The sequence below is a fragment of the Erinaceus europaeus genome, chromosome 9, assembly GCF_950295315.1.
Source record: "Erinaceus europaeus chromosome 9, mEriEur2.1, whole genome shotgun sequence".
Taxonomy (NCBI): Eukaryota; Metazoa; Chordata; class Mammalia; order Eulipotyphla; family Erinaceidae; genus Erinaceus; species Erinaceus europaeus.
This window is the reverse complement of record NC_080170.1, coordinates 46,297,082-46,321,787: the sequence shown is the minus strand read 5'-3', so window position 1 is coordinate 46,321,787 and position 24,706 is coordinate 46,297,082. Positions and strand designations below refer to the sequence as shown.

Genomic DNA, 24,706 nt, shown 5'->3' with positions numbered 1-24,706 from the left:
CTCAGTTTACAAATAAAAGCTTAGCTCCCACCTAATCTGTATAATCTGCTGTGGGTTAGCAATGGCCCTTTAATGAGATTGGTTCTCTGTGAAAATCTAAAACTCAGCTTGTTTTTTCAGCCATGCAAGTTCTTAAATCAAGCAGAAATTATTAATCTCACCTTTGTTTTAGAATGCAAGCAAGTCAAAAATGAATAATTTGGTTGTTCAATCCTGTTGTTGTGACTATTAATTCTTATTTCATTTTTATTTTATTTAAATTTTTAAAATTATCTTTATTTATTTATTGGATAGAGACAGCCAGAAATTGAGAGGGAAGGGGGTGATAGAAAGAGAGACATCTGCAGCACTGCTTCATCACTTGCAAAGCTTTCCCCCTGCAGGTGGGGAGTGGGGGCTAGAACCCAGGTCCTTGCACATTATAACGTGTGGGTTTTTAACCCAGTGTGCCACCCAGCCCCTCTTATTTCATTTTTTTAAATTTATAAGATAAAAATTAGAAAATATTGACAAAACCATACAATAAGAGGGGTAAAATTCCACACATTCACCATCACCAGAGTTCTATATCCCATCCCCTCTCTTATTTAATTTTTATCTAAGCCACGCATTGTATATTGGTGTTTTGGTTTAGGTCTATATGGTGATTCAGAAAGTGAGATAGAAATTCCCTATTAGGGAATCAGGTGGTAACAGCAAGTTAAGCACACGTGGCACAAAGTGCAAGGACAGGCCTAAGGATCCCAGTTCAAGCCCCTGGCTCCCCACCTGCAGGGGAGTTACTTCACAAGCAGTGAAGCAGGTCTACAGGCATCTTTCTCTCCCTGTCTCTGTCTTCCCCTCCTCTCTCCATTTCTCTCTGTTCTATCCAACAACAATGACATCAATAACAACAATAATAACAACTACAACAACAATAAAAAGCAAGAAGGGCAATAAAAGGAATGAATAAACAAACAAACAAACAAATAAATAAATAAGGGCCAGGCAGTAGTGCAGCAGGTCAAGCACACATGGCACAAAGCGCAAGGACCGGCGGAAGGATCCTGGTTCGAGCCCCTGTTTCCCTACCTGCAGTGGGGTCACTTCACAAGCGGTAAAACAGGTCTGCAGGTGTCTAGCTTTTTCTCCCCCTTTCTGTCTTCCCTTCCTCTCTCCATTTCTCTCTGTCCTATCCAACAACAATAACCACAACTATAGACAACAAGAGCAACGAAAAGGAGAAAAATGGCCTCCAGGAGTAGTGGCACTGAGCCCCAGCAATAACCCTGGAGGCGCAAAAACAAACAAACAATATATATATATATATATATATATAAATCCCCTATTAGACCAGCTCACTTGAAGCTCAAACACTTGTTTATTGGATTGTTTTTTAAAATTATTTTGGATTTCACTATAATTTGTTATTTAAATTGAGATTAGCTAGCTTTGTGTGTACCCCCAAAAATGGTGGCATATTATAAGTATGCCTGATATGTCTTATAAATTACTTAGATTTTATATTGGCTATTTTGGCCACAAAGTAAAACAACATTTGACTTTGTCTGATAGGTCACAATAATGAGTGCTAGCTTGAAACTGAGTATAAGCATCAGCTTAACATGCTGGCTTACACAAACGTATAAAATACACATAGATTAAATATGAATCAGCATACATGTACATTTCTGGTCCCACAGGTAAACCTCAGATCTTAGAATTTCCTTAGATGTTTCCAGTATAAATAAAGCAGAGAGAAATTCTAATCTGCACTTTCTGAATGGAAAATTTGAACCACGGGGCCGGGTGGTGGCGCACCTGGTTGAGTGCACATGCTACAATACTTAAGGATCTAGGTTCGACCCTCCGGTCCCCACCTGCAAGGGGAAAGCTTTGCAAGTGGTGAAGCAGGACTGAAGGTGTCTCTCTGTCTCTCTCTGTATCTCCCCCATCTCCATTTCTTATTGTCTCTAATAAATATATATAGATAATTTAAAAAAGAAGAAGAATTGAATCACTGCAAGAATCTATAACATTCCCATGACCATACAAAACACTCAAAGAAAGCATGGTAAACATATTCCTGGTCCTTGAGACTTGTCCTAAACGTTGGACATCTATGAGCATCTCCTTACCCTTTTCGGTAGCCTCTTAAGAGTACTGGGAAGAAACCACATCCTGGGCTAAGAGCAGAAACCCATCTGCTAAGTAGCGATTTCTCTTCTTTCCAAACAGAACTCCTTATGAGTCAAAGTAGATGATCGTATGTCTAATAACTTACCATCAGTCCAATTAGTCACAATACTCTCAAAGAGAAGTACAAGAAGGTTTTTAGTTATGAATACTGGGTTGTTATTACTGCTTGTTAATTACAGTGAGAGATTAGCCAAGGTAGGATTGCAAATTCACTTCAACAGAAGATAAAGCAGAGTGAGCAAGATGGCCAACCCAAGAGCATAGTTTACTCAGTTTCTATTTATTAAAAAGCATGAGAGGGGCTGGGAGATAGCTCACCCAGTGGAGTGCACATTTTACCATGCATGAGGACCTGGTTTGGAGCCCCTGGCCACCACGGGGAAGCACCATGGAAAGGGCAAGCTTCATAAGCAGTGGTATCTCTCTTCCTCTGTTCTCTGTTTCTCTCTCCCTAGCTGCCTTTTACTCTATCTAAAAAAAAAAAAAAAAATTAAAGAGTCCACCAGCAACAGAAAAATTATGCAGGCACAGAGCCCCAGAAAAGAAAGAAAGGAAGGAAAGAAGGAAGGAAGGAAGGAAGGAAGGAAGGAAGGAAGGAAGGAAGGAAGGAAGGAAGGAAGGAAGAAACCCAGAAGAACAAGAAATACTGTGCCACGAGTATTGCTTTTTACCTTTACTGTATAGCTGACTCAAAAAGACAGATATTAGGGAGTCGGGCTGTAGCGTAGCGGGTTAAGCGCAGGTGGCGCAAAGCACAAGGACCAGCATGAGGATCCTGGTTCAAGGCCCCAGCTCCCCACCTGAAGGGGAGTCCCTTCACAGGTGGTGAAGCAGGTCTGCAGGTGTCTGTCTTTCTCACCCCCTCTCTGTCTTCCCCTCCTCTCTCCAGTTCTCTCTGTCCTATCCAACAACAATGACATCAATAATAACTACAACAATAAAACAACAAGGGCAACAAAAGGGAATAAATAAATAAATGTTAAAAAATTAAAAAAAAATTTTAAAGACAGATATTAATTAAAACCCCTACTCATTTGGTGGTGGGGTGTAATGAGTTATATAACCATATGCATATATGTGAAACCATATCCCTGAGATCTTATATGTTTGATAATTAAGATGGAAAGCCACCCTGCACAGGTTGTTCTAGAAATCAATCCTTCTCCGTGCTTTGGAGATGACATTAGTGAAATCTCATAAAGTGCTCTTCTGGCACAGAGCACAGAAGAGGAAACTCAGAAATAGGTATTTGGATGCAAACCCTAGGACTCTGCCCTTTCTCTGGCATTTTCATTTCCACTGTTTTCCTAACTCCATTTTGGTCTCAGGGTTTAATAAATTTGAAATTGACCACCGGTATCAAATAATTGTTCTTTATTGAAAACCATGTCCTTGAAAAGCCAAGAGGATACAGATGGGAGGCAGCACCAAAATCCTCTGCTCCAAGGTGGAGGGGTGAGAAGAGTCCCTGATTTTTCCAGAAATTCCCACTGGTATCTCCATGACTCAACAGCCTGTTGTAATCAGTTGTGGAAAAGGGCGGAGTAACTTCTGGCATACAAAGAAGGGTGTACACCCCAGCACCATCTGGGATGTGCCAAAACCCAAGCCCCCCCACACACACTGGGAGCATTTTGCAACATGTTCTATTGAGAAAGGAGGTTGCAACCCAGGGGGTTACTGCCACAAACGCCACTTGTAATCAACGTGATTTGTAAGTTTGTTTTTCCAATGTCTGTCTCCCTTGCTGGTCAATCTGTGAGGACAGAGACTCTGTCACCCCTATATGCCAGCCCTGAACATGTAGTAGCCACTCAATAAATATATGCTGGAAGGATGGGAGGATGGATGGAAGGATGGGGTCTACCCAGGTGTGGGTAGGAATATTCTCTGTTGTGTGTGTTGGGGTGGGAGGGCAATAAAACACACAGATGCTTAAATATATTTTTGATAATGGGATTGAATTGTGGGCACTAAATAACTTAATCACACCTCTTTCAAATGTCCAAGCTGCATTTTTGTTTAAAATTACTTTGAAACCCACAAGTAAAAGCCTCTTCCAGTGTTTTACTTTGCTGGCAGAAAATGCTTTAATAAAAATGTAGACTCTACATTGCCTTAGCACTGTCAGGAGAAAGGATGCCCCCTCTAGGCCCAGAAGGACTAAAAAGCGGCAGCCACCATCAGGTGTCTCTGTTCCAAAGGGAAGCTTCCAGCCACTGTTCCCTCCTTCCAACTTAGAGGGGGAAGTGTGTATTTACCAGCCAGGTGAGAGGTGGAGGAAGTCTGGTCAATGACAGGCTGGTATCTGGATGCCAAAAGGCAACAGTATTCTACTGGTCATAGTGAGATAGGACTTCGCTCTCTGTTCGGACATAGGGAAGAATTTCCTGGGGAAATTTAAAAATGTGTCTTTTGGTCACATTACTTGAAGAATCAGCTGGCTAACCTAGCAGCACTCATCCACACTCCAGGTTTTAGATTCTGACCATTCTGTGGCCATCTCCTGCCCGTGTGATTTGTCCTTCCATCCAGTCCACCGTTTGGGCCACAGTGCTAGTTCAGCCTCTTGCTCAGTGCTGTCTGCCTCATGGGCCGCCACCAGGAAGAAAACAGCAGCATACTGAGGCAAGGAGCTAGTGCCCTGGCCAGGGCCTCGGGGATGGGATCCACCTCATTTGGCCTGAACATGTCCAAGGGTCCCTGTGCCACCCTACCCCCATGAGATGGCCCTGAGGTCTGCATTCCAGGAGCCTTGGCTAAGACAGTTGGATGGCAGCGTCAGTGTTGCTCTAGAGCCTGGGTGTTGTAGCAGCCTGGGGGCAGGTTGTCCCGAATGTTCTCCAGGTTCTTCACATCTGCTAGAACCCCATCGATGCTTATCTCTAGCGAGTGGAGGTGGCCGCTCTGCCGACGGGCCCGCTCTTCCAGCTCCGACAACAGGGGCCGTAGCTGGCTGTTGATCTGGGTTTTGGCTCGGGCTAGTTTCTGCTCCAGTAAGAGCAGACCCTCTTCATCTGCGCGGTCAGGCTGATCTGTGTCCGGAAGGAGATAAGGGTTAATATAGAAAAGCTGTGGTTAGCGTTAACCACCACCTTCAGCACGTGCGCATCCTTCTAATTCTCGTTTGCACCTGTCTGGAGCAAAGAGCATGCCGTATCTTTATCTTATTTGTGTGTTGCTAGTTTACTTACCAGAGTACTGCTCACCCCTGGTTTTATGGTGGTGTGGGAGATTGAATCTGGGGCCTCTGAGTCTCAGGCATGAGAGTCTTTTTTGCATAACCCTTATGCTACTTTCCCCACCCTATCTTCGTTATTTTTATAAGAGAGAGAGGTGAAGCAGGGCTTCAGGTCTCTCTCTCTCTCTCTCTCTCTCTCTCTCTGTCCTTCCTCTTTTTCTCTATTTTCCTCTCTATCTCCCCTTCCCTTCTTAATTTCTCTCTGTCTCTATCCAATAATAAATAAATAAAATTATTAAAGAGAGAGAAAGAGAGAGAGCGCAAAGCACTGCTCAGCTCCAGTACATGTAGTGCTGGATATGGGGCTTGAACCTCAAGTATGCAGGTCCTGTGTTCTAGTGCTGAGCAGTCTCTCTGGTCCTATAAGTTTCTTTTAAATCAGAAATAATCTGGGATAAAAGGCTGAATGCACTAGTAGTTAGTGGGTGTGGGCAGTCTGGTTCAAGCCTCTGAGCTCTCTAGTTGAGCGAGATGAGGACTGGATTGCAATAGTTCAATAGGGTCAATAGGGTCAATAGTTCACTGTCTGCAGAGGTGCAATTCACAGTCATGAGGGCTGAAGAGTGTCCAAGGCTTCTGCCCATCACAGCTCATGTTATGGACAGAATCAACTCCAAATCCAAAGCATGTTGATTCTTTCTTAGGAGTCGTCTTGATGTTTTCCATTGGAAGACCTTTAGAAACTGGCTGAGCCTCAGAGTTTTTAGTGGCCAAGGTACACTTTGCTATTGAGGGGGAAAGATTCCAGCTGGGAGGAAATGATGTAAAACTTCATTCTATCTAAGTAGATAGTAGTTTATTTCCAATATGACATGTGCTCTTATTTGTGCAGGTATGTCTTATCCACTAACAATCTAAAATTAACCTCAGCAGGAAGATCTGTGTGGTCTGAATAGTTTTGATAGGGCTCTGGTCACCTTTTGCATTTAGACTGCCATAAGAGTACTTGGTTGTAGGCACTTACATTATATGAACTCTAAAAAACAAACACTTTTTAAAACAACACAGTGACAAAATGTCAGTCTGGTGGGTCAGTCCTCTCCCTGAAGCAGGAGAGGATTCAGCATTTAGGGGTTATGAATTGTAGAGACAGTTAAGCAGTCCATGGAGAGGTAGCATGAGATACTCCCCAAATAGCAAGAGCATAGGAAACAGAATCCAGGGTTCAAATTCCACCTCTTCAATTTACTATCTGATCTGTGGGGCACAACTGACCTCTCAGAATCTCTGTTTATTCTTCTGGGAAGTAAAATAATAAAAGTAGTAAAACCCAATCACAGGACCTTCACACCACAAGACTCCAATGACGTTACACCACAAAATCACGTGGCCTGGAATTCCCACCTCAATTCTGTCCCTACTCACTGATTTTCTCTTTAAACATCTGACTAGTTCCATTACCCTTTTCAGAACACTAAACAAAGCTGCTTAAAATCTCCACTGGGAAGTTTTTTTTTTAATTACCCTCAGAGGGTGTTTTGTTCTTTGGGACTCATTGGTTCAAAAAAACAATCCATTTTACTAACAACACATAAAATATTGATCTCTTGGGGCTACGATGAGACTACACAGAAAATTCTGGTTCTAATGTTGTTTTTCTGAACTGGAAAAGGAGACCCAGACTGATCCTGGGATGTACAGATGAATCCCTACTTCCATGTTTGCTATAGTACAAGTGTGATGAAACAGGCCACATGGGGTTTGATAGCAGTTCTGATGAAAGCCAAAAATCTCATTTAACTCATTCTTAGACTGACAGAAATGCAGAGGTCACACAGGCTCCTGTGCTAAATATGAATAGACATGGGCCCTTGGTCAGATTGATGCATACAGTTAATGATATTTATATACTTTCCTCATATTTGGGAGCTACCTTCTGCCCTAATTCAGCTTTCTACTTCCATTCTAAACACTGACAACATCTTCCTAGACAGTACTTTTAGCCCACCTGCATGTTAGCTGTTGGGCTCAGACAAAAAATTACTAAAGTCAAGGACCTCTTGGAATATGCTTAAAATAGACTTCCTAGCTTTTCCCCACACCAAGACCCTTAGTTCCATCTGCTCTATTCTTACCTTTAGGTTATTGCTTATTAAACAATTTGTCCTTCTTTATATCTTAATGCTTTTCAGCCACCAAGTTGCAGGCACTACCATGACACCATCCTGACTTCCCTGGGCAGATGACCTCACCAATATGTCCTGGAACTTCACCTCTCCAGAACCTTATTCCACTAGAGAAAGATAGAGACAGGCTGGGGATATGGATCAACCTGCCAACATCTACATCCAGCAGAGAAGCAATTATAGAACCCAGGCCTTCCACTTTCTGCATCCCATAAAGAATTTTGGTCCAGGGAGTCAGGCAGTAGCGCAGCGGGTTAAGTGCAAGTGGTGCAAAATGCAAGGACTGGCATAAGGATCCTGGTTCGAGGTCCCGGCTCCCCACCTGCAGGGGAGCCACTTCACAGGAGGTGAAGCAGGTCTGCAGATGTCTATCTTTCTCTCCCCCTCTCTGTCTTCCCCTCCTCTATCCATTTCGCTCTGTCCTGTCTAACAATGACAACATCAATAACAACAATAATAACCACAACAATAAAAAACAACAAGGGCAACAAAAAGGGGAAAATAAATAAAAAATTAAAATATATCTAAAAAAATAATTTCGGATAAAAAAAAAATAGGGAAGCTTCCAATGGAGGGGATATAGAATTCTGGTGGTGAGAATTATGTGAAATTATACCCTTCTTATCCTACAATCTTGTTAATCATTATTAAATCACTAATATTAATAAAAAGATTTATTTTTATGAGAGATTGAGCAAGAGAGATCAGAGCACTGCAGAACTCTAGTTTATGATGGTTCCATCATAAACTAGAGTTTATGATGGAACCTGAGGCTTCAGATATACAAATCCTGCCAATGCTAAACTCCAAATCAATTTTCTCTGGGAAGTTTCTGGATGGGGGGTGGGGCAGTGAGCCACTACCACACTGAGTAATCAAATTCATGTTCTGCTTACATTTTACAGTCTTTTCAGACCCACTACCAAAATACTTCCTCTGGGTCACCTATCTAGGTGTTTCAAGTTTTCACAACTGGTTGTATCAGGTGTAACAGTGGTTTGGTGAGGAGCTAAGAGCAGAATCAGCCCCTGCTTCCTGATTTCACAGACTAGAAGACCCCAACTTCCACAACTCTCAGTGTGTTTTGTCAACTCTGCCCTGAGTACTTCAGTCATCTAAGTATTCCCACTCCGACTTCAAGCTCTCCTCAATCTGCCATCCTCATCATCTCTCTTAAATATATGGCAGAGATGTAAGTCTTCTTAAAACTATCCAAGTGATTTATCAAGGACAAGTTCAGATCCTCAGCAGGACTCTCAAGCTGTCAGGTCTTCTCTTCAGACCTATGTTTCAGTGCTTTGACCTACAGTACTCTGGGTACTCAATGACCCTCTGTAGATATGGGAAAAGAGAGTCCAGAAAATGAACTTGCTGACTTGGAAACAAAGCAGAGGGGCTGACACCGTTGAGGAAAGAGGAGGCACCTGTTCCCAGGGCCAGGCCTAGCTAGCCTTCAGGGTGAAGAAGCCCTGGAGCTTGGAGCTGGAAGGCTGCATGTACTCCACATACCTAAGAGGTGCAGGATGCTGTCCAGAGTGTTGAGTGTGTCTTGGATGGTAACTCCAACATCCTGGGTTCTGGTGTTAACTCTTTGGGCTTCTGTAATAACCTACACAAAAGTTAATAGGCCTCAGTCTGGTTAAGGGTAGCTCCCAAGTCAGCAAGTTCAAAGAGACCCCCACCCACCCACCCCCCGGAAAAGATAGGGCTGCTTACCATCTGCACAGCGTCTGAGTCCATGTCAAAGTCCTGTTCTTTCTGGGTCAGTGCTCCCTCCACTTTCCGCACCTCACTCTTCAGAGCAGCCAGTCCCTTCTCCATGGCCAAGGCTCCATCTGCGGTCACATTGGCTTCCAAGTCCAAACCCCCAATCTCCTGGGAGAAGAAAAGGAGCCAGGGATGGAAAGGGAGAGAGGGTGAGACAACAAACCCTCCCAAAGACAGCTGCAGAAACAATCCAAAGCCCTGATGGACTAAGTTACATGAACATGAGAGGCTGACTGAGGGTCACACCCTCCCCCAAGCTCTGGCTCAAGCAAGTGAGTTTGGGGGCATGTCTCTAAGGGCTGGGAGAATCAGCAGTGAGACATGTTTCTTTTCAGGTGATTGATCTTGCCAAACAGTGACCACACTCCAGACCAGTGGGTAAAACACAAGGGTGAGAAACTCTATCCTTCTCGGTCTGGTTTCTTTGCTGCCACAATCAGTCATTTGAATGATTTTACTAGGATCTTCAGGAGAGTTGAGTATGGAGTACAAAGAATGAAGGGGTACACTTTTTTTGAGTTGTGTTTTTGATAGAGACCAAATTAATCAACATCTATCAATAACCTAGCACTAAGCATCAAATTGCAGTTATCTTTGCACTAGACGCTGTATAAAGATAGGCCCCATGAAAGAAACTGCCTCCACTTTCAAAGGACACAAAGTGAGAAATTACTTCTGCAAGTTACCAAGGGTGAGTGAGGCAAAACATTCCAGATACCAAAAGTTCCCTATGGGTTCTCTAGAGTTGAGAGACTTTCTGGAAGTCATGCTACATAAGAACTAGGAGGTTCTTCCAGCTGAGAGACACTCCTTCTACTGGAGCATTTATCACAGGATTCTAACTTGCCTGGCTCTTCCCTTAATCTGAAAGCTCTTTGAAGAGGAGGGTCTTTCCCATGTTTTTACCCCTATTTCCAGGTACAGAGGAAGGGAAGGGGAGACATGAATAAGTGAAGCTTAAGAATGGAGTATGGGGAGTAGGGTGGTAGCTCAGCAGGTTAAGTGCACATGGCACAAAGCACGAGGACCGGCGGAAGGATCCAACAACAACTGCAATAACAACAACAAGAATAATGACAATAAAAACAACAAGGCCAACAAAAAGGGAAAAATAGCCCTCAGGAGCAGTGGATTTACAGTGCAGGCACCGAGCACCAGCAATAACTCTATAGGCCAAAACAAACAAACAAGCAAACAAAAATAAAAACAAAAAATGGAGTACAGACAGGATATAGGATCTAGACTGCCACAGTTTCTTTTTTTTTTTAAGACTTATTTATTTATTTCCTTTTTGTTGCCCTTGTTGTTTCCATTGTTGTTGTAGTTATTGTTGTTGATGAGGTTGTTGTTCTTGTTGGATAGGACAGAGAGAAATGGAGAGAGGAGGGGAAGACAGAGACGGGGAGAGAAAGATAGACACCTGCAGACCTGCTACACCACCTGTGAAGCGACTCCCCTGCAGGTGGGGAGCCGGGGGCTGGAACCACGATCCTTATGCCGGTCCTTGCGCTTTGCGCCGCATGCGCTTAACCCGCTGTGCTACCGCCCGACTCCCGACTGCCACAGTTTCATAACCTTGAGTCACAACACTGATGATTGCTATTACAGGCATAATTGTGTTCCCTGCACTCCAAAGATATGTTGGAGTCTTAGCCCCCAGTATCTTGGAGTGCAATCTTATTTGGAAATGAGGTTGTCATAGATGCAGCTAGTTAAGAGTAGTCTGTACTAGATAAGAATAGGCCCCTAATTCACTACGATGGATATTGTTCCAAAAGGAGTTGGAGAAATCTGAGGAACAGAATCCCCACATGAGTACAGAGGGGTGATGGGAGTGAAGCTTCAGCAAACTAAGGCATGCCAAGTCTTACACAACACCACTAAATGCCAGGAGAAGGTAAGCAGGGTTCTCCCCAGTCTCCATGGGATTACAGCCCTGTGACACCTGGAGATGAGACTTCTAGCTTCCTCAGCTGGGAGAGAATGAATCCCTGTCTACTGTGTAAGCCACCCAGTGTATGCACTTCGCTCTGGCAGTGTATGCACTTTGCTTTTCATTTCTTTAAGAAATGAACTCAATGGTTTAGGTAGAAGGGCTGGTAGAAATAGCTCACTTGGATAGTCTGCTGCTTTGCCATGGGTGTGACTCAGGTTCAAGCCTGGCTTCCACTGCATTGAAGGAAGGAAGGCTTGGGGCTGTGGTTATCTTTCATTTTCTATGTCTCTATCTCTCTCTAAAATAATAATAATAATAGGAAGAAGAAAAGAATAGGAAGAAGATGAAGACAAAGAAGAGAGAAAGCGGGGCGACTTCCGGAGGCGGGGCGACTTCCGGAGGTGGAGCTATGAGCAGCAGATTGCTTTCTCTCCTCTCCTCTCCTCTCCCGGATCAACTAGGAATACCAAAGGAGACCACCCGGACCGAAACAAGACAGGACTAGAATGACCACAGAAACCCAGTAAATCACCCGTGAGTACAAACACGCGTGGCTGGTGACAGAGAGGAGAGAGGGGCCTAAGGAGAGATTAAGTGACTGCTAACAGTTCCACAGTTTGTCAGTGGAGACACCACCTCCAGTCTGCTCCACAACAAGGGGACAGCTGAAGGGAGGAAAGGACTCCCCAGAGACTCTCCAAGTGCAACTCTGAGTCTCCATTGCTACTACCCTCAGAATCTGGAGCAGCAACAGGGAGGGACACCAGGGTACAGAGATCTAACCGGGAAACTCAGGAGAAGACCTATACCTCGGTGGCATAGCTGAGGGGCTGTGAAAGTCTCTTTGCATAACCACTGGATTATCTCTGCCACACCCTGCTTTATCTCTTGGTCAGGAGTCAGTGATTAAGCTAAGAAGCCTATTGATAGTTTAAAAGCCCTCAGGATCCCATAGCCTACAGGGGAAAAAAAAAGGCTTTTACACCACTGAACTCCAACTCAGGGATTGAAAAACTGTTAACTTATATAAAATGGTTAAAACAACAAGAAAAAATATTGGAGACTCGAACCAGGACAAGAGTCCAGCTAAAAGTCCTCCAGAGGGTGAAGCACAAAACAACGAGTTCAACATCCAAACATTAGCTAAGGAAATAATAACAGGAGTGAGTAAAGAATTTGAAAAAATTGTAATCAGAAATGCAGGAACAACAAATGAGAATATGGAAGAAAATTCTAATTATCTCATGGTTATTAGAGAGCTGAAAGCTGAAATCGCTGAGCTAAGAAGGCAACTAGCTGAACAAGCTAAAACAGTATCAGAGAAGGGCAACAAAATAGATGAACTCCAGAAAGCAGTAGAGGGCAGAGAGAATAGAATCAATGAGGCTGAAGACAGAATTAGCAAGATTGAGGATGAATTAGAGACAACTAAAAAAGAAGTAAGAGATCTCAAAAAGAGATTAAGAGATACTGAAAACAACAACAGAGTCCTATGGGATGACTTCAAAAGAAACAATATACGCATTATTGGCTTACCAGAGGAAGAAAGAGAAGGGGAGGAAGAAAGCGTTCTCCAGGCCATAATAGCTGAAAATTTCTCTAGTCTAGACAACACCAAAGACATAAAGATTCAAGAAGCCCAGAGGGTCCCAAACAGAATTAACCCAGACCTAAAGACACCAAGACACGTCATACTTAGATTGGAAAGGAATAAGGATAAAGAAAGGATCCTCAAGGCTGCAAGAGAAAAACAAAGAGTCACCTACAAAGGAAAACCCATAAGATTAGCAGCAGACTTCTCCATACAAACACTACAGGCCAGAAGAGAATGGCAAGATATCTATCAAGTGCTCAATGAGAAAGGCTTTCAGCCAAGAATACTGTATCCTGCTAGATTGTCATTCAGACTAGATGGAAGCATCAAAACCTTCTCAGACAAGCAACAGTTGAAGGAAGCAACCATCACCAAGCCTGCACTGAAAGAAGTTCTGAAAGGTCTCCTATAAACAACCAGACCACCACAAATAGGACATATATCAAAACACTCTAAAACTCTACAAGAATGGCGTTAAAATATCTTCAATATTTGATATCAATAAATGTCAATGGCATGAATTCACCTATTAAAAGACACAGAGTAGGAAGATGGATCAGAAAACACAACCCAACAATATGTTGTCTACAGGAAACTCACCTAACGCAACAAGACAAACACAGACTTAAAGTGAAAGGATGGAAAACTATCATTCAAGCCAATGGCCCACAAAAAAGGGCAGGAACAGCTATTCTCATATCTGACATGATAGACTTTAAAATAGATAAGATTAAAAAAGATATGAATGGACACTACTTAATGCTCAGAGGATCAGTCAATCAAGAGGACTTAACAATTATTAATATCTATGCACCCAATGAGAAGACATCTAAATACATCAAACTTCTACTGAAAGAGCTACAGCAATATATTAACAGTAACACAATCATAGTAGGGGACTTCAACACCCCACTATCTCAACTTGACAGATCATCCAGGCAGAAAATCAGTAAAGACATAAGGGAGCTAAATGAAGAGATAGATAAACTAGAACTATTGGACATTTTCAGAGTCATTCATCCCAAGAAACTGGAATACACATTTTACTCAAATCCACATGGATCATTCTCAAGGATAGACCATATGTTAGGCCACAAAGAAGCATCAGCATATTCAAGAGCACTGAAATCATCCCAAGCATCTTCTCAGACCACAGTGGAATTAAACTAACACTTAACAATCAACAAAAGATTAGTAACAGTCCCAAAATGTGGAAGCTCAACAGTACACTTCTTAACAACTTCTGGGTCAAAGAGGAAATCAAGGAAGAAATCAAAATGTTTCGAGAGTTCAATGAAAATGAAGACACAAGCTATCAAAATATTTGGGACACAGCTAAAGCAGTCCTAAGAGGGAAGTTCATAGCTATACAAGCACACATTAGGAAACAAGAAAAGGCACAAATAAACAGCCTGATTGCACATCTTAAAGACCTAGAAGAAGAACAACAAAGGAATCCTAAAGAAACCAGAAGGACAGAAATTACTAAAGTTAGGGCAGAAATAAATAACATTGAGAACAGGAAAACCATACAAAAGATCAATGAAAGTAAATGTTGGTTCTTCGAAAGAGTAAACAAAATCGACAAACCTTTAGCCAGACTCACAAAACAAAAAAGGGAGAAGACCCAAATAAATCGGATAGTAAATGAAAGAGGAGAAATCACAACAGACACTGCAGAAATTCAACATATCATGCAAGACTACTATGAACAACTACATGCCACCAAGCTAGAGAACCTGGAAGAAATGAATGATTTCCTAGATACCTACCAACTTCCAAAACTAAGTAAAGAGGAAGTGGATAACATGAACAGGCCCATCATAGCTAATGAAATTGAAACAGTTATCAAAAATCTTCCCAAAAATAAAAGTCCTGGACCAGATGGTTTTACAAATGAATTCTACAAAACTTTCAAAGAAGAACTAATACCTCTACTTTTAAAAGTCTTCCAGAAGATTGAAGACACTGGAATACTCCCTGCCAGCTTCTATGAAGCTAACATCACCCTGATACCAAAAGCAGACAGGGACACAACCAAAAAAGAAAACTACAGACCAATATCTCTGATGAACATAGATGCGAAAATATTGAACAAAATTTTAGCCAACCGGATACAGCAGTATATCAAAAAAATTGTTCATCATGACCAAGTGGGGTTTATCCCAGGCATGCAAGGTTGGTTTAATATACGTAAATCAATCAATGTGATCCACCACATCAACAAAAGCAAGACCAAAAACCACATGGTCATATCAATAGATGCAGAGAAAGCCTTTGACAAAATACAACATCCCTTTATGATCAAAACACTACAAAAAATAGGAATAGATGGAAAATTCCTGAAGATAGTGGAGTCTATATATAGCAAACCTACAGTCAGATCAGGTACTAGACAGGGCTGCCCACTATCACCATTACTATTCAACATAGTGTTGGAAGTTCTTGCCATAGCAATCAGGCAGGAGCAAGGAATTAAAGGCATACTGATTGGAAGAGAAGAAGTCAAACTCTCCTTATTTGCGGATGACATGATAGTATACATGGAAAAACCTAAGGAATCCAGCAAGAAGCTTTTGGAAATCATCAGGCAATACAGTAATGTGTCAGGCTATAAAATTAACATTCAAAAGTCAGTGGCATTCCTCTATGCAAACACTAAGTTAGAAGAAATTGAAATCCAGAAATCAGTTCCTTTTTCTATAGCAACAAAAACAATAAAATATCTAGGAATAAACCTAACCAAAGAAGTGAAAGACTTGTATACTGAAAATTATGAGTCACTACTCAAAGAAATTGAAAAAGACACAAAGAAGTGGAAAGATATTCCATGTTCATGGGTTGGAAGAATTAACATCATCAAAATGAATATACTACCCAGAGCCATCTACAAATTTAATGCTATCCCCATCAAGATCCCAAGCACATTTTTTAGGAGAATAGAAAAAATGCTACAAATGTTTATCTGGAACCAGAAAAGACCTAGAATTGCCAAAACAATCTTGAGAAAAAAGAACAGAACCAGAGGCATCACACTCCCAGATCTCAAACTGTATTATAGGGCCATTGTCATCAAAACTGCTTGGTACTGGAACATGAACAGACACACTGACCAGTGGAATAGAATTGAGAGCCCAGAAATGAGGCCCCACACGTATGGACATCTAATCTTTGACAAAGGGGCCCAGACTATTATATGGGGAAAGCAGAGTCTCTTCAACAAATGGTGTTGGAAACAATGTGTCGAAACATGCAGAAGAATGAAACTGAATCACTGTATTTCACCAAATACAAAAGTAAATTCCCAGTGGATCAAGGACTTGGATGTTAGACCAGAAACTATCAGATACTTAGAGGAAAATATTGGAAGAACTTTTTTCTGCATAAATTTTAAAGACATTTTCAATGAAACGAATCCAATTACAAGGAAGACTAAGGCAAGTATAAACCTATGGGACTACATCAAATTAAAAAGCTTCTTCACAGCAAAAGAAACCACTACCCAAATCAAGAGACCCCTCACAGAATGGGAGAAGATCTTTACATGCCATACATCAGATAAGAGTTTAATAACCAACATATATAAAGAGCTTGCCAGACTCAACAACAAGACAACAAATAACCCCATCCAAAAATGGGGGGAGGACTTGGACAAAATATTCACCACAGAAGAGATCCAAAAGGCCGAGAAACACATGAAAAAATGCTCCAAGTCTCTGATTGTCAGAGAAATGCAAATAAAGACAACAATGAGATATCACTTCACTCCTGTGAGAATGTCACACATCAGAAAAGGTAACAGCAGCAAATGCTGGAGAGGGTGTGGGGTCAAAGGAACCCTCCTGCACTGCTGGTGGGAATGTCAATTGGTCCAACCTCTGTGGAGAACAGTCTGGAGAACTCTCAGAAGGCTAGAAATGGACCTACCCTATGACCCTGCAATTCCCCTCCTGGGGATATATCCTAAGGAACCCAACACATCCATCCAAAAAGATCTGTGTACACATATGTTCTTGGCAGCACAATTTGTAATAGCCAAAACCTGGAAGCAACCCAGGTGTCCAACAACAGATGAGTGGCTGAGCTAGTTGTGGTATATATACACAATGGAATACTACTCAGCTGTAAAAAATGGTGACTTCACCGTTTTCAGCCGATCTTGGATGGACCTTGAAAAAATCATGTTGAGTGAAATAAGTCAGAAACAGAAGGATGAATATGGGATGATCTCACTCTCAGGCCGAAGTTGAAAAACAAGATTAGAAAAGAAAACACAAGTCGAACCTGAAATGGAATTGGAGTATTACACCAAAGTAAAAGACTCTGGGGTGGGTGGGTGGGTGGGGAGAATACAGGTCCATGAAAAATGATGAATGAAATAGTGGGGGTTGTATTACTAAATGGGAATCTGGGGAATGTTATGCATGTAAAAAAAAAAAAGAAGAAGTAGAAACGCAAAGCAGAAATTGACTGAGTTTGGAGTATGGCACCAAAGTAAGAAAGCAGAAGTATACTAGAGTTTGCAGTGAGTACCTCCCTAATACTTCCTCTCCACTTTTCCAAGCTTTGGGTCCATGATTGCTCAACAATTTGTTTGGCTTTGTATGTTAACTCTCTTTTCAGTCACCAGGTTCCAGGTGTCATCAGGATGCCGGCCAGATTTCCATGGACTGAAGACCCCACCAATATGTCCTGGAGCTCAGCTTCCCCAGAGACCCACCCTACTAAGGAAAGAGAGAGGCAGACTGGGAGTATGGACCGACCAGTCAACGCCCATATTCAGCGGGGAAGCAATTACAGAAGCCAGACCTTCTACCTTCTGCAACCCACAATGACCCTGGGTCCATGCTCCCAAAGGGATAGAGAATGGGAAAGCTATCGGGGGAGGGGTGGGATATGGAGATTGGGCGGTGGGAATTGTGTGGAACTGTACCCCTCCTACCCTATGGTTTTGTTAATTAATCCTTTCTTAAATAAAAAATAAAAAATAAAGATTGCAGGAAAAAAAAAAAAAGAAGAGAGAAAGCAGAGGTGGAGGAGGAAGAGAAAGAACCATTGTCTTCAGTATTACAACTCAGCACAGAAATAGAGAAACACTAGTCTAGGTAGAAAAGAAACAATCCCAGTTCTTTCCATAACGGTGTCTAAAATGGAAGTTGAAAATGGGGGACAGCCTTAAGAATCACTCAATAAAAAGGGTGCAGGAGGAGAGCAGGGGGCTGCCATGAAACCAAATAGAACTGTAATCCCAAGGATCAAAAAAAGCTCCATGACAAAAGAACCCTCCTGCACTGCTGGTGGGAATGTCAATTGCTCCAACCCCTGTGACAGGAGAACAGTCTGGAGAACTCTCAGAAGGCTAGAAGTGGACCTACCCTATGACCCTGCAATTCCTCCCCTGGGATATATCCTAAGGAATCAAATACACCCATCCAAAAAGATCTGTGTACACCTATGTTCATAGCAGCACAATTTGTACTAGCCAAAACCTGGAAGCAACCTAGATGTCCAACAACAGATGAGTGGCTGAGCGAGTTTTGTTATATACACACACAATGGAATACTACTCAACTATTTAAAATGGTGAATTCACTTTCTTTACCCCATCTTGGATGAAGCTTGAAAGAATCATATTAAGAGATATAAGTCAGAAACAGAAGGATGAGTATGGGATGATCTCACTCATAGAAGTTGAAAAACAAGATCAGAAGGGAAAACACTAAGCAGAACTTGGACTGGAGTTGCTGTATTGCACCAAAGTAAAAGACTCTGGGGTGGGGGGAGGATTCAGGTCCTGGAACATGATGGCAGAGGAGAACCTAGTGAGGGTTGTATTGTTATGTGGGAAACTGGGAAATGTTATGCATGTACAAACTATTGTATTTTACTGTCAAGTGTAAACCAGTAATCCCCCAAAAAGAAATAATAAAAAAGAGCCCCATGCACCCTCTCCTTCTGACTGCCCTTGTGTCTGGAGCTGCTCCCACCCAACACTTTCCCTCACCTGTTCAATCTTGCTGGTGATCTCCAGGACTGCCCTGGCTGCCCTTTGGGCATCGGCTGCAGTGCTGCCCAGGGCTGCTTCTGCCTGCTCAGTTTTATCTCTGGCAGCTGCAACCTTCTGGCTGATGGAGGGGAATCTCTTCATGGCCTCTTCAGCTTCTGCTTTCCTGACTTCTACCTGCAGGTCAAACTCTGAAATGGAAACAAGGGAGCAGCCCAATGAAGACCAAAACCAACTTGCCAGGGAAAATGAAGGGGCTTTCGGATTCTAGGAAAAGAGCTGGGGAGTTGTCACTGCCTGAAGATGAGAGTGTGGGAAACTGTGAGATTCTTTTTTATTTTATTTATTTATTAGTGATTTAATAATTATTAACAGGATTATAAGATAACAGGGGTATAATTTCATACAGTGCCCACCACCAGAGTTCCAAGTCTCATCCCCTCCAACAGAAACTTCTTTATCCCTCTGGGAGCATAGACCAAAATTCTTTATGGAGTGCAGAAGGTGGGAGCTCTGCAAACTGTTAGATTCTTTCTCCTCCAAGAGGAAACTATTTTAGAGGAGGCATTGAGAGAGTCATGACTATAAGTGTGCTGCTTAGAGAAACTGACAATCAACCTTCCTTAGGGCCCCACTGCTGCAAAATTACTAAGTCAAGAGTGGGTTAAGCGCACGTTGGAATATACCTAAAATAGACCTACTAGCTTTTTCCAAAATGGAGACCCCAAATCTTCATCTACAATATTCTTGCCTTTAAGTTCATGAGTAATCAACAATTTGTTCTGCTTTATTTCTTAACTCTTTTTTCAGCCACCAGGTTCTAAATGCCAACATGATGCCAACCTGACTTCCCTGGGCAGACCATGTGTCCTGGAGCCCCGCCTCCCCAGAGCCCTGCCCCACTAGGGAAAGAGAGAGGCTGGGGGTATGGATTGTTGTGCCAATGCCCATATTCAGCGAGGAAGCAATTACAGAAGCCAGACCTTCCACCTTCTGCATCCCATAATGATCCTAGGTCCATACTCCCAGAGGGATAAAGAATAGGAGAGCTTTCAAGGGAGGGGACAAAATACAAAGTTCTGGTGGTGGGAATTGTACTCCTCTTATCCTTTGGTCTTGTCAATATTTCCATTTTATAAATTTAAAAAATTGAAAAAATTACTCAGTGATCTCAACCATGAAATACCCACCTCTGAGGTTCTTTAGGATATTCTCAACTTCATAAAAAGTAGCATTGCCCATACTTAGTGCTTCTTGGGCTCTACTTCTAGCAAGGTTGGCTCGGGAAAGCAATTGATCTGATTTCTGTAACGAGACAAACAGAGCACGGTTAGAGTGACTGGTGCAGATGGGGAAGGGCTTTCTCACTAACAAGGCCACACAAGCATCAGAGGGATATGATTTGTGGGAGAGTCTAGGGGTGCTGCAGCATACCCCTCCACAATCTGGGATGGAGTTCATGTTATAAACCAACACCATGTTTCAGAGAGACATGTTAGTCCAAATCTTAGTCCACTCTCAGTAACAAGATGAGTTTTGCTGATTCTAAGGGGAGAAATAAGACTGGCACTAGTATCCAAAACTGGCACCCCAAACTGGTACATGTGCAGGCTACTTTTATAATGCAGCAGACACGCATGGATTATATTCTTTGTTTCCCTTCAGTAGGTGAGCATTTTGGATATACAGATAAAATGGACTTACAAAAACTTGCAGCAGTAGTTTTTGCTTTTTTAAAAAATCTTTTACATTTTTGTTTATTTTTCCCCTTTTGTTGCTCTTGTTTTTTTATTGTTGTTGTAGCTATTATTGTTGTTATTGATGTTGTTGTTAGATAGGATAGAGAAATGAAGAGAGGAGGGTAAGACACAGAGTGGGAGAGAAAGACAGACACCTGCAGACCTGCTTCACCACCTGTGAAGCGACTCCTCTGCAGGTGGGGAGCCAGGGGCTCGTACCGGGATCCTTACACTGGTCTTTGCATGCTTTGTGCCACCTGCGCTTAGCCCGCTGTGCTACTGCCTGACTCCCTGTTTTTGCTTTTAAACTTTGTTCTTGGCTTAGTTTATGGATGCATGAAGTAAGGGAGTGAAATCAGTTTCTTGAATATATATATTTTACCTTAAAATTTTTTATCATCTTTATTTATCTGTTGGATAGAGACCATCAAAAATTGAGAGGGAAGGAGGAAATAGAAAGGGAGAGACGGAGAGACACCTGCAGCACTGCTTCACCACTTGTGAAGCTTTCCCCCTACAGGTGGGGACCAGAGGCTCGAACCTGGGTCCTTGAGCTTTGTAACATATGTGCTCAACCAGGTGTGCCACCACCCGGCCCCTATATATTTTGCCTTTTAAACAAAAATATTCTTTAAAATATTTCAGGAGGCTGGTGGTGGCACACCCACTTGAGTGCATATAACCATGCAAGAGGTTCTGGGTTTGAGCCCCCACTCTCTGCCTGCAAGAGGACTCTTCATGAGCCATGAAACAGGTCTCAGGTGTTTATTTCTCTCTCCCTCTTTATTTCCCCTTTTACCTCCCCCCCATTACTGTCTATCCTATCTAATAGGAAGGAGGAGAAAAAAGAGGGAAAAAATGACGACCAGGAGAAGTGGATTTGTTATTCAGGCACCAAGACCCATGATAACTGGTGACAATTAATATATATATGGAAATTTTGATGACTCTCAAAGCATATATTCAATTAGTGCACGGAGTAGGAGAGGTCTGTAAGTTATATCAGTAAAAGGGTCTTGTACTCTTTTTAAGGTTTTTGCTTGCTTTTTTTCTTCTGGCGATGTGGCTTCCATGCAATAGTTTCTTTTGGGAGAGGTATTTTTATAATTAAAGACCAGAGGAGGGCACAAAAATTGCATTAGTAGTAATATTAGTGTTTTATTTATCAGAGCACACTGCTCAGTTCTGGCATATGGTGATGTATGGGGTTGACCTGGGACTTTAGAGCCTCAAGTATGATATGATAGTATTTTGTATAACTACTATGCTATCTCTCCTACCTAGCAGATTTTTTTTAATACTATAAAGAAGCATAAAAAAAAAAAACACCTGATGTTTGTGGTCCGGGAGGTGGCGCAGTGGATAAAGCATTGGATTCTCAAGCATGAGGTCCTGAGTTCCATCCCCGGCAGCATATGTACCAGTGTGATATCTGGTTCTTTCTCTCTCTCTTCCTAACCCTTTCATTGATAAATAAATAAAATATTTTTAAAAATCTAATGTTTTATAGCCACAACTGAGTTATGGTTAAAATGTACACTGTTGTGAAAAGGAACAAAGTAGTTTGGGGGTTGTGTTGTTTGTTTCTTGTTTTGCTTTGCTTTGTAAGAGGTTAAAATATTTCTGGATGAGGAAAAAATTAAGTTTTTCAACTCATAACTATAAACTCTAGATATTTTTTGGAGTCAACCTAGTAGACAGAACTGGACCCAAACTAGACCCAGATGGATTGAGTTAGCCTTGTCAGGGCTGACTCAGAGGGTGGAGGTGAGCTAATGCATCATGACCTCTAGAGGCAACTCAGTTCTGACCCTTCTTTCCCGAGGAATCATGACCTTGAGAGTTTCCACTGCCTCCTCTGACCATATTTATCTATGTGCTAGGCACTTAATACATGTTTGTCAAGTGAACACATAGACAAAAGGGTACCTGTTTCTCATTCTTTCCATTCTGCAAGAGCTTCTGGGTTTCTTCTTCCCAGCTCCCCAGATTGCTGTGCACATGTTTGAACGCATTCATTTGTCTAGTCACCAGGCTTGAGAGAGAATCAGCTTTTTGTTTGATCCTCTTGGCTTCTACCTGTGAGCCAAAGAAATGATCAAGTCTGACTTTTTGCTCACCAGTTACCACATCAGCCATACCATACTTGGCATCATCATATGGAAACAACAATCCAGACCCGAGGCTTAACAAAAAGGTGAGGTCTGATGAAAAACCAGGCAGTGGGTCCCCCAAGTCACACAAGTTTTAGGTCTGTATTTTTTCTAAAGCATGTGAACATATGAAGATGGGAACATTTTTATGGGAATCATCATTACTGCTTTTTGTGTAGGCAGAGAGGGGAATGTTGGTCTAATAAATTTGTAATACTTGAAGGAACTGATAGCAGGAGCAGTGCCAAAAATGTTTGTAATTCATGTTTTCATTTTTACTTCAAGGTGACAATGACGCTATACAAAAACAAGGCTGTGAACATTAAAGTTTTGGGATTAGGATTGTATGCATCGGGATCACAAACAAAACTAACTTAAAATACCTATTCTCATTGACTATTCATTATACTAGAGGATACAACATGAAAAATATATCCTCATTAAATTGATTGGGAGCCTGATTGTTACAGATGAAATACAGCATTTAGAACTTCCATTCAAAATGATAAATTTTATGAAAATATAAGATGTTTTAGAATAGGAATGGCAAAGGTCAATGCTAAAGAAAATTATATTTCCAGATAACATTTACAGTATAATATTATGAAGAGTTCTTTGTAAGCAATGGAGTTCCTCTAAAACCACTAGTGATGTTTTATCAGTAACAGTGCACAGCTTTTGAGAGGAATGAAAACCAGATAAGGAAGGGATATACATTGATTTGGAGTACAGGCCAAGGACTTTTAGAGACCAAGTCTAGGATTTAAGAACCAATTCTGATTCTATTTATCTTAAAATTTTTATTATCTTTATTTATTTATTGGATGGAGACAGCCAGAAATCAAGAGGAAGGGGGGAGATAGAGAGCAAGAGAAACAGAGAGACACCTACAGCCCTGCTTCGCCACTCATGAAGCTTTCCCCCTGCAGGTGGGGACCAGGGGCTTGAACCTGGGTCCTTGTGCACTGTAACATGTGCACTCAACCAGGAGCTCTACCACCCAGACCCAGGATATTTCTGATTCTAATAGAAAGCAAGAAAGGCCAACTTAAAGCAAAAAAAAAAAAGACTGAATATTATGGAACCTCTTCCCTCTCCCTGATAAGAAGTTTTCATTTTTGTTCTTCTGTATATAGGCACTTGGGATGGTTGTTCTCACCTGAAAGGACTGGGCCCCAACTCCCTGAAGCTGAGACACAGAATCAAGAAGATGAAGGCTTTGTTGGTAAGACCTCTCTGCTTCCAGGTCAGCTTGAGTGACCTCCCTGGACAACTGCTGGGCCTGAGACTTGGTTTTCTCTAATCTATAGACAACAAGGATGGGGGGGGGAAGATGGAAGACTTTGAGAATTCACTCTTTTTACAAAAGCAAAACTTTATCCTATTGTTTAAAGTATATATAGGTCAAATTATCAAAAGAACTGAATGAGGTTAGGGTCAGATATGTGCCTTTCTACACCATCTAAACTGAAAAATCATATAAGCCGATGTGTGTGCATATGTGTGGGAGGTGTCAATTTCAAAGCAAGTTTCCTGATTCTTTTTAAAAGATTTATGGGGTTTTTTAATTCATTTTAATGAGAGAGAGACACAGTGAGATAGAGATAGAGAGATAGAAAGAGAGAGAGAAAGAGAGACCAGAGCACTGCTCAGTTCTCAATTATGGTAGTGCCTGGGAGTGAACCTGGGACCTGTGGACCTCAGGCATGATAATCTAGTGTTTAACTGCTGTGCTATCTCCCTGGGCCCCCATTCTCAATAGTCTAAATACATTCTTTTTCCATCTTCCATACCATTAGATAAATGTTAGTATGTCCTTCAAGCACCACAGAGGGTGGTGGCCATGAATTCCATCTCTCAATCAAAAAGAGACTTGACTTATACTAATCAAACTTTTCTTTTTCCATCCTGGAAGACACCTGTTCTCCCTGGAAATAATACTCATTCTTCTGCCCTTCTTACTATTTT

The 24,706-nt window shown here is 41.9% G+C and overlaps 1 protein-coding gene across 1 annotated transcript in view; it reads right to left on the bottom strand.

Annotated features, from left to right (window-relative positions):
• Nucleotides 1-3,537: 3,537 nt before the first annotated feature.
• Nucleotides 3,538-24,706, bottom strand: part of LAMC2 (laminin subunit gamma 2) — a 73,584-nt gene continuing 52,415 nt past the window's right edge. Inside the window, exons 17-23 of the mRNA XM_007523821.3 lie at nucleotides 23,898-24,042; nucleotides 22,515-22,664; nucleotides 20,037-20,151; nucleotides 18,847-19,037; nucleotides 9,262-9,420; nucleotides 9,055-9,154; nucleotides 3,538-5,213 (exon numbers count right to left, since the gene is read on the bottom strand). Coding sequence (XP_007523883.1) covers nucleotides 4,960-5,213; nucleotides 9,055-9,154; nucleotides 9,262-9,420; nucleotides 18,847-19,037; nucleotides 20,037-20,151; nucleotides 22,515-22,664; nucleotides 23,898-24,042 — 1,114 coding nt within the window. The 3' untranslated portion in view covers nucleotides 3,538-4,959. The remainder of the gene's footprint in view (nucleotides 5,214-9,054; nucleotides 9,155-9,261; nucleotides 9,421-18,846; nucleotides 19,038-20,036; nucleotides 20,152-22,514; nucleotides 22,665-23,897; nucleotides 24,043-24,706) is intronic.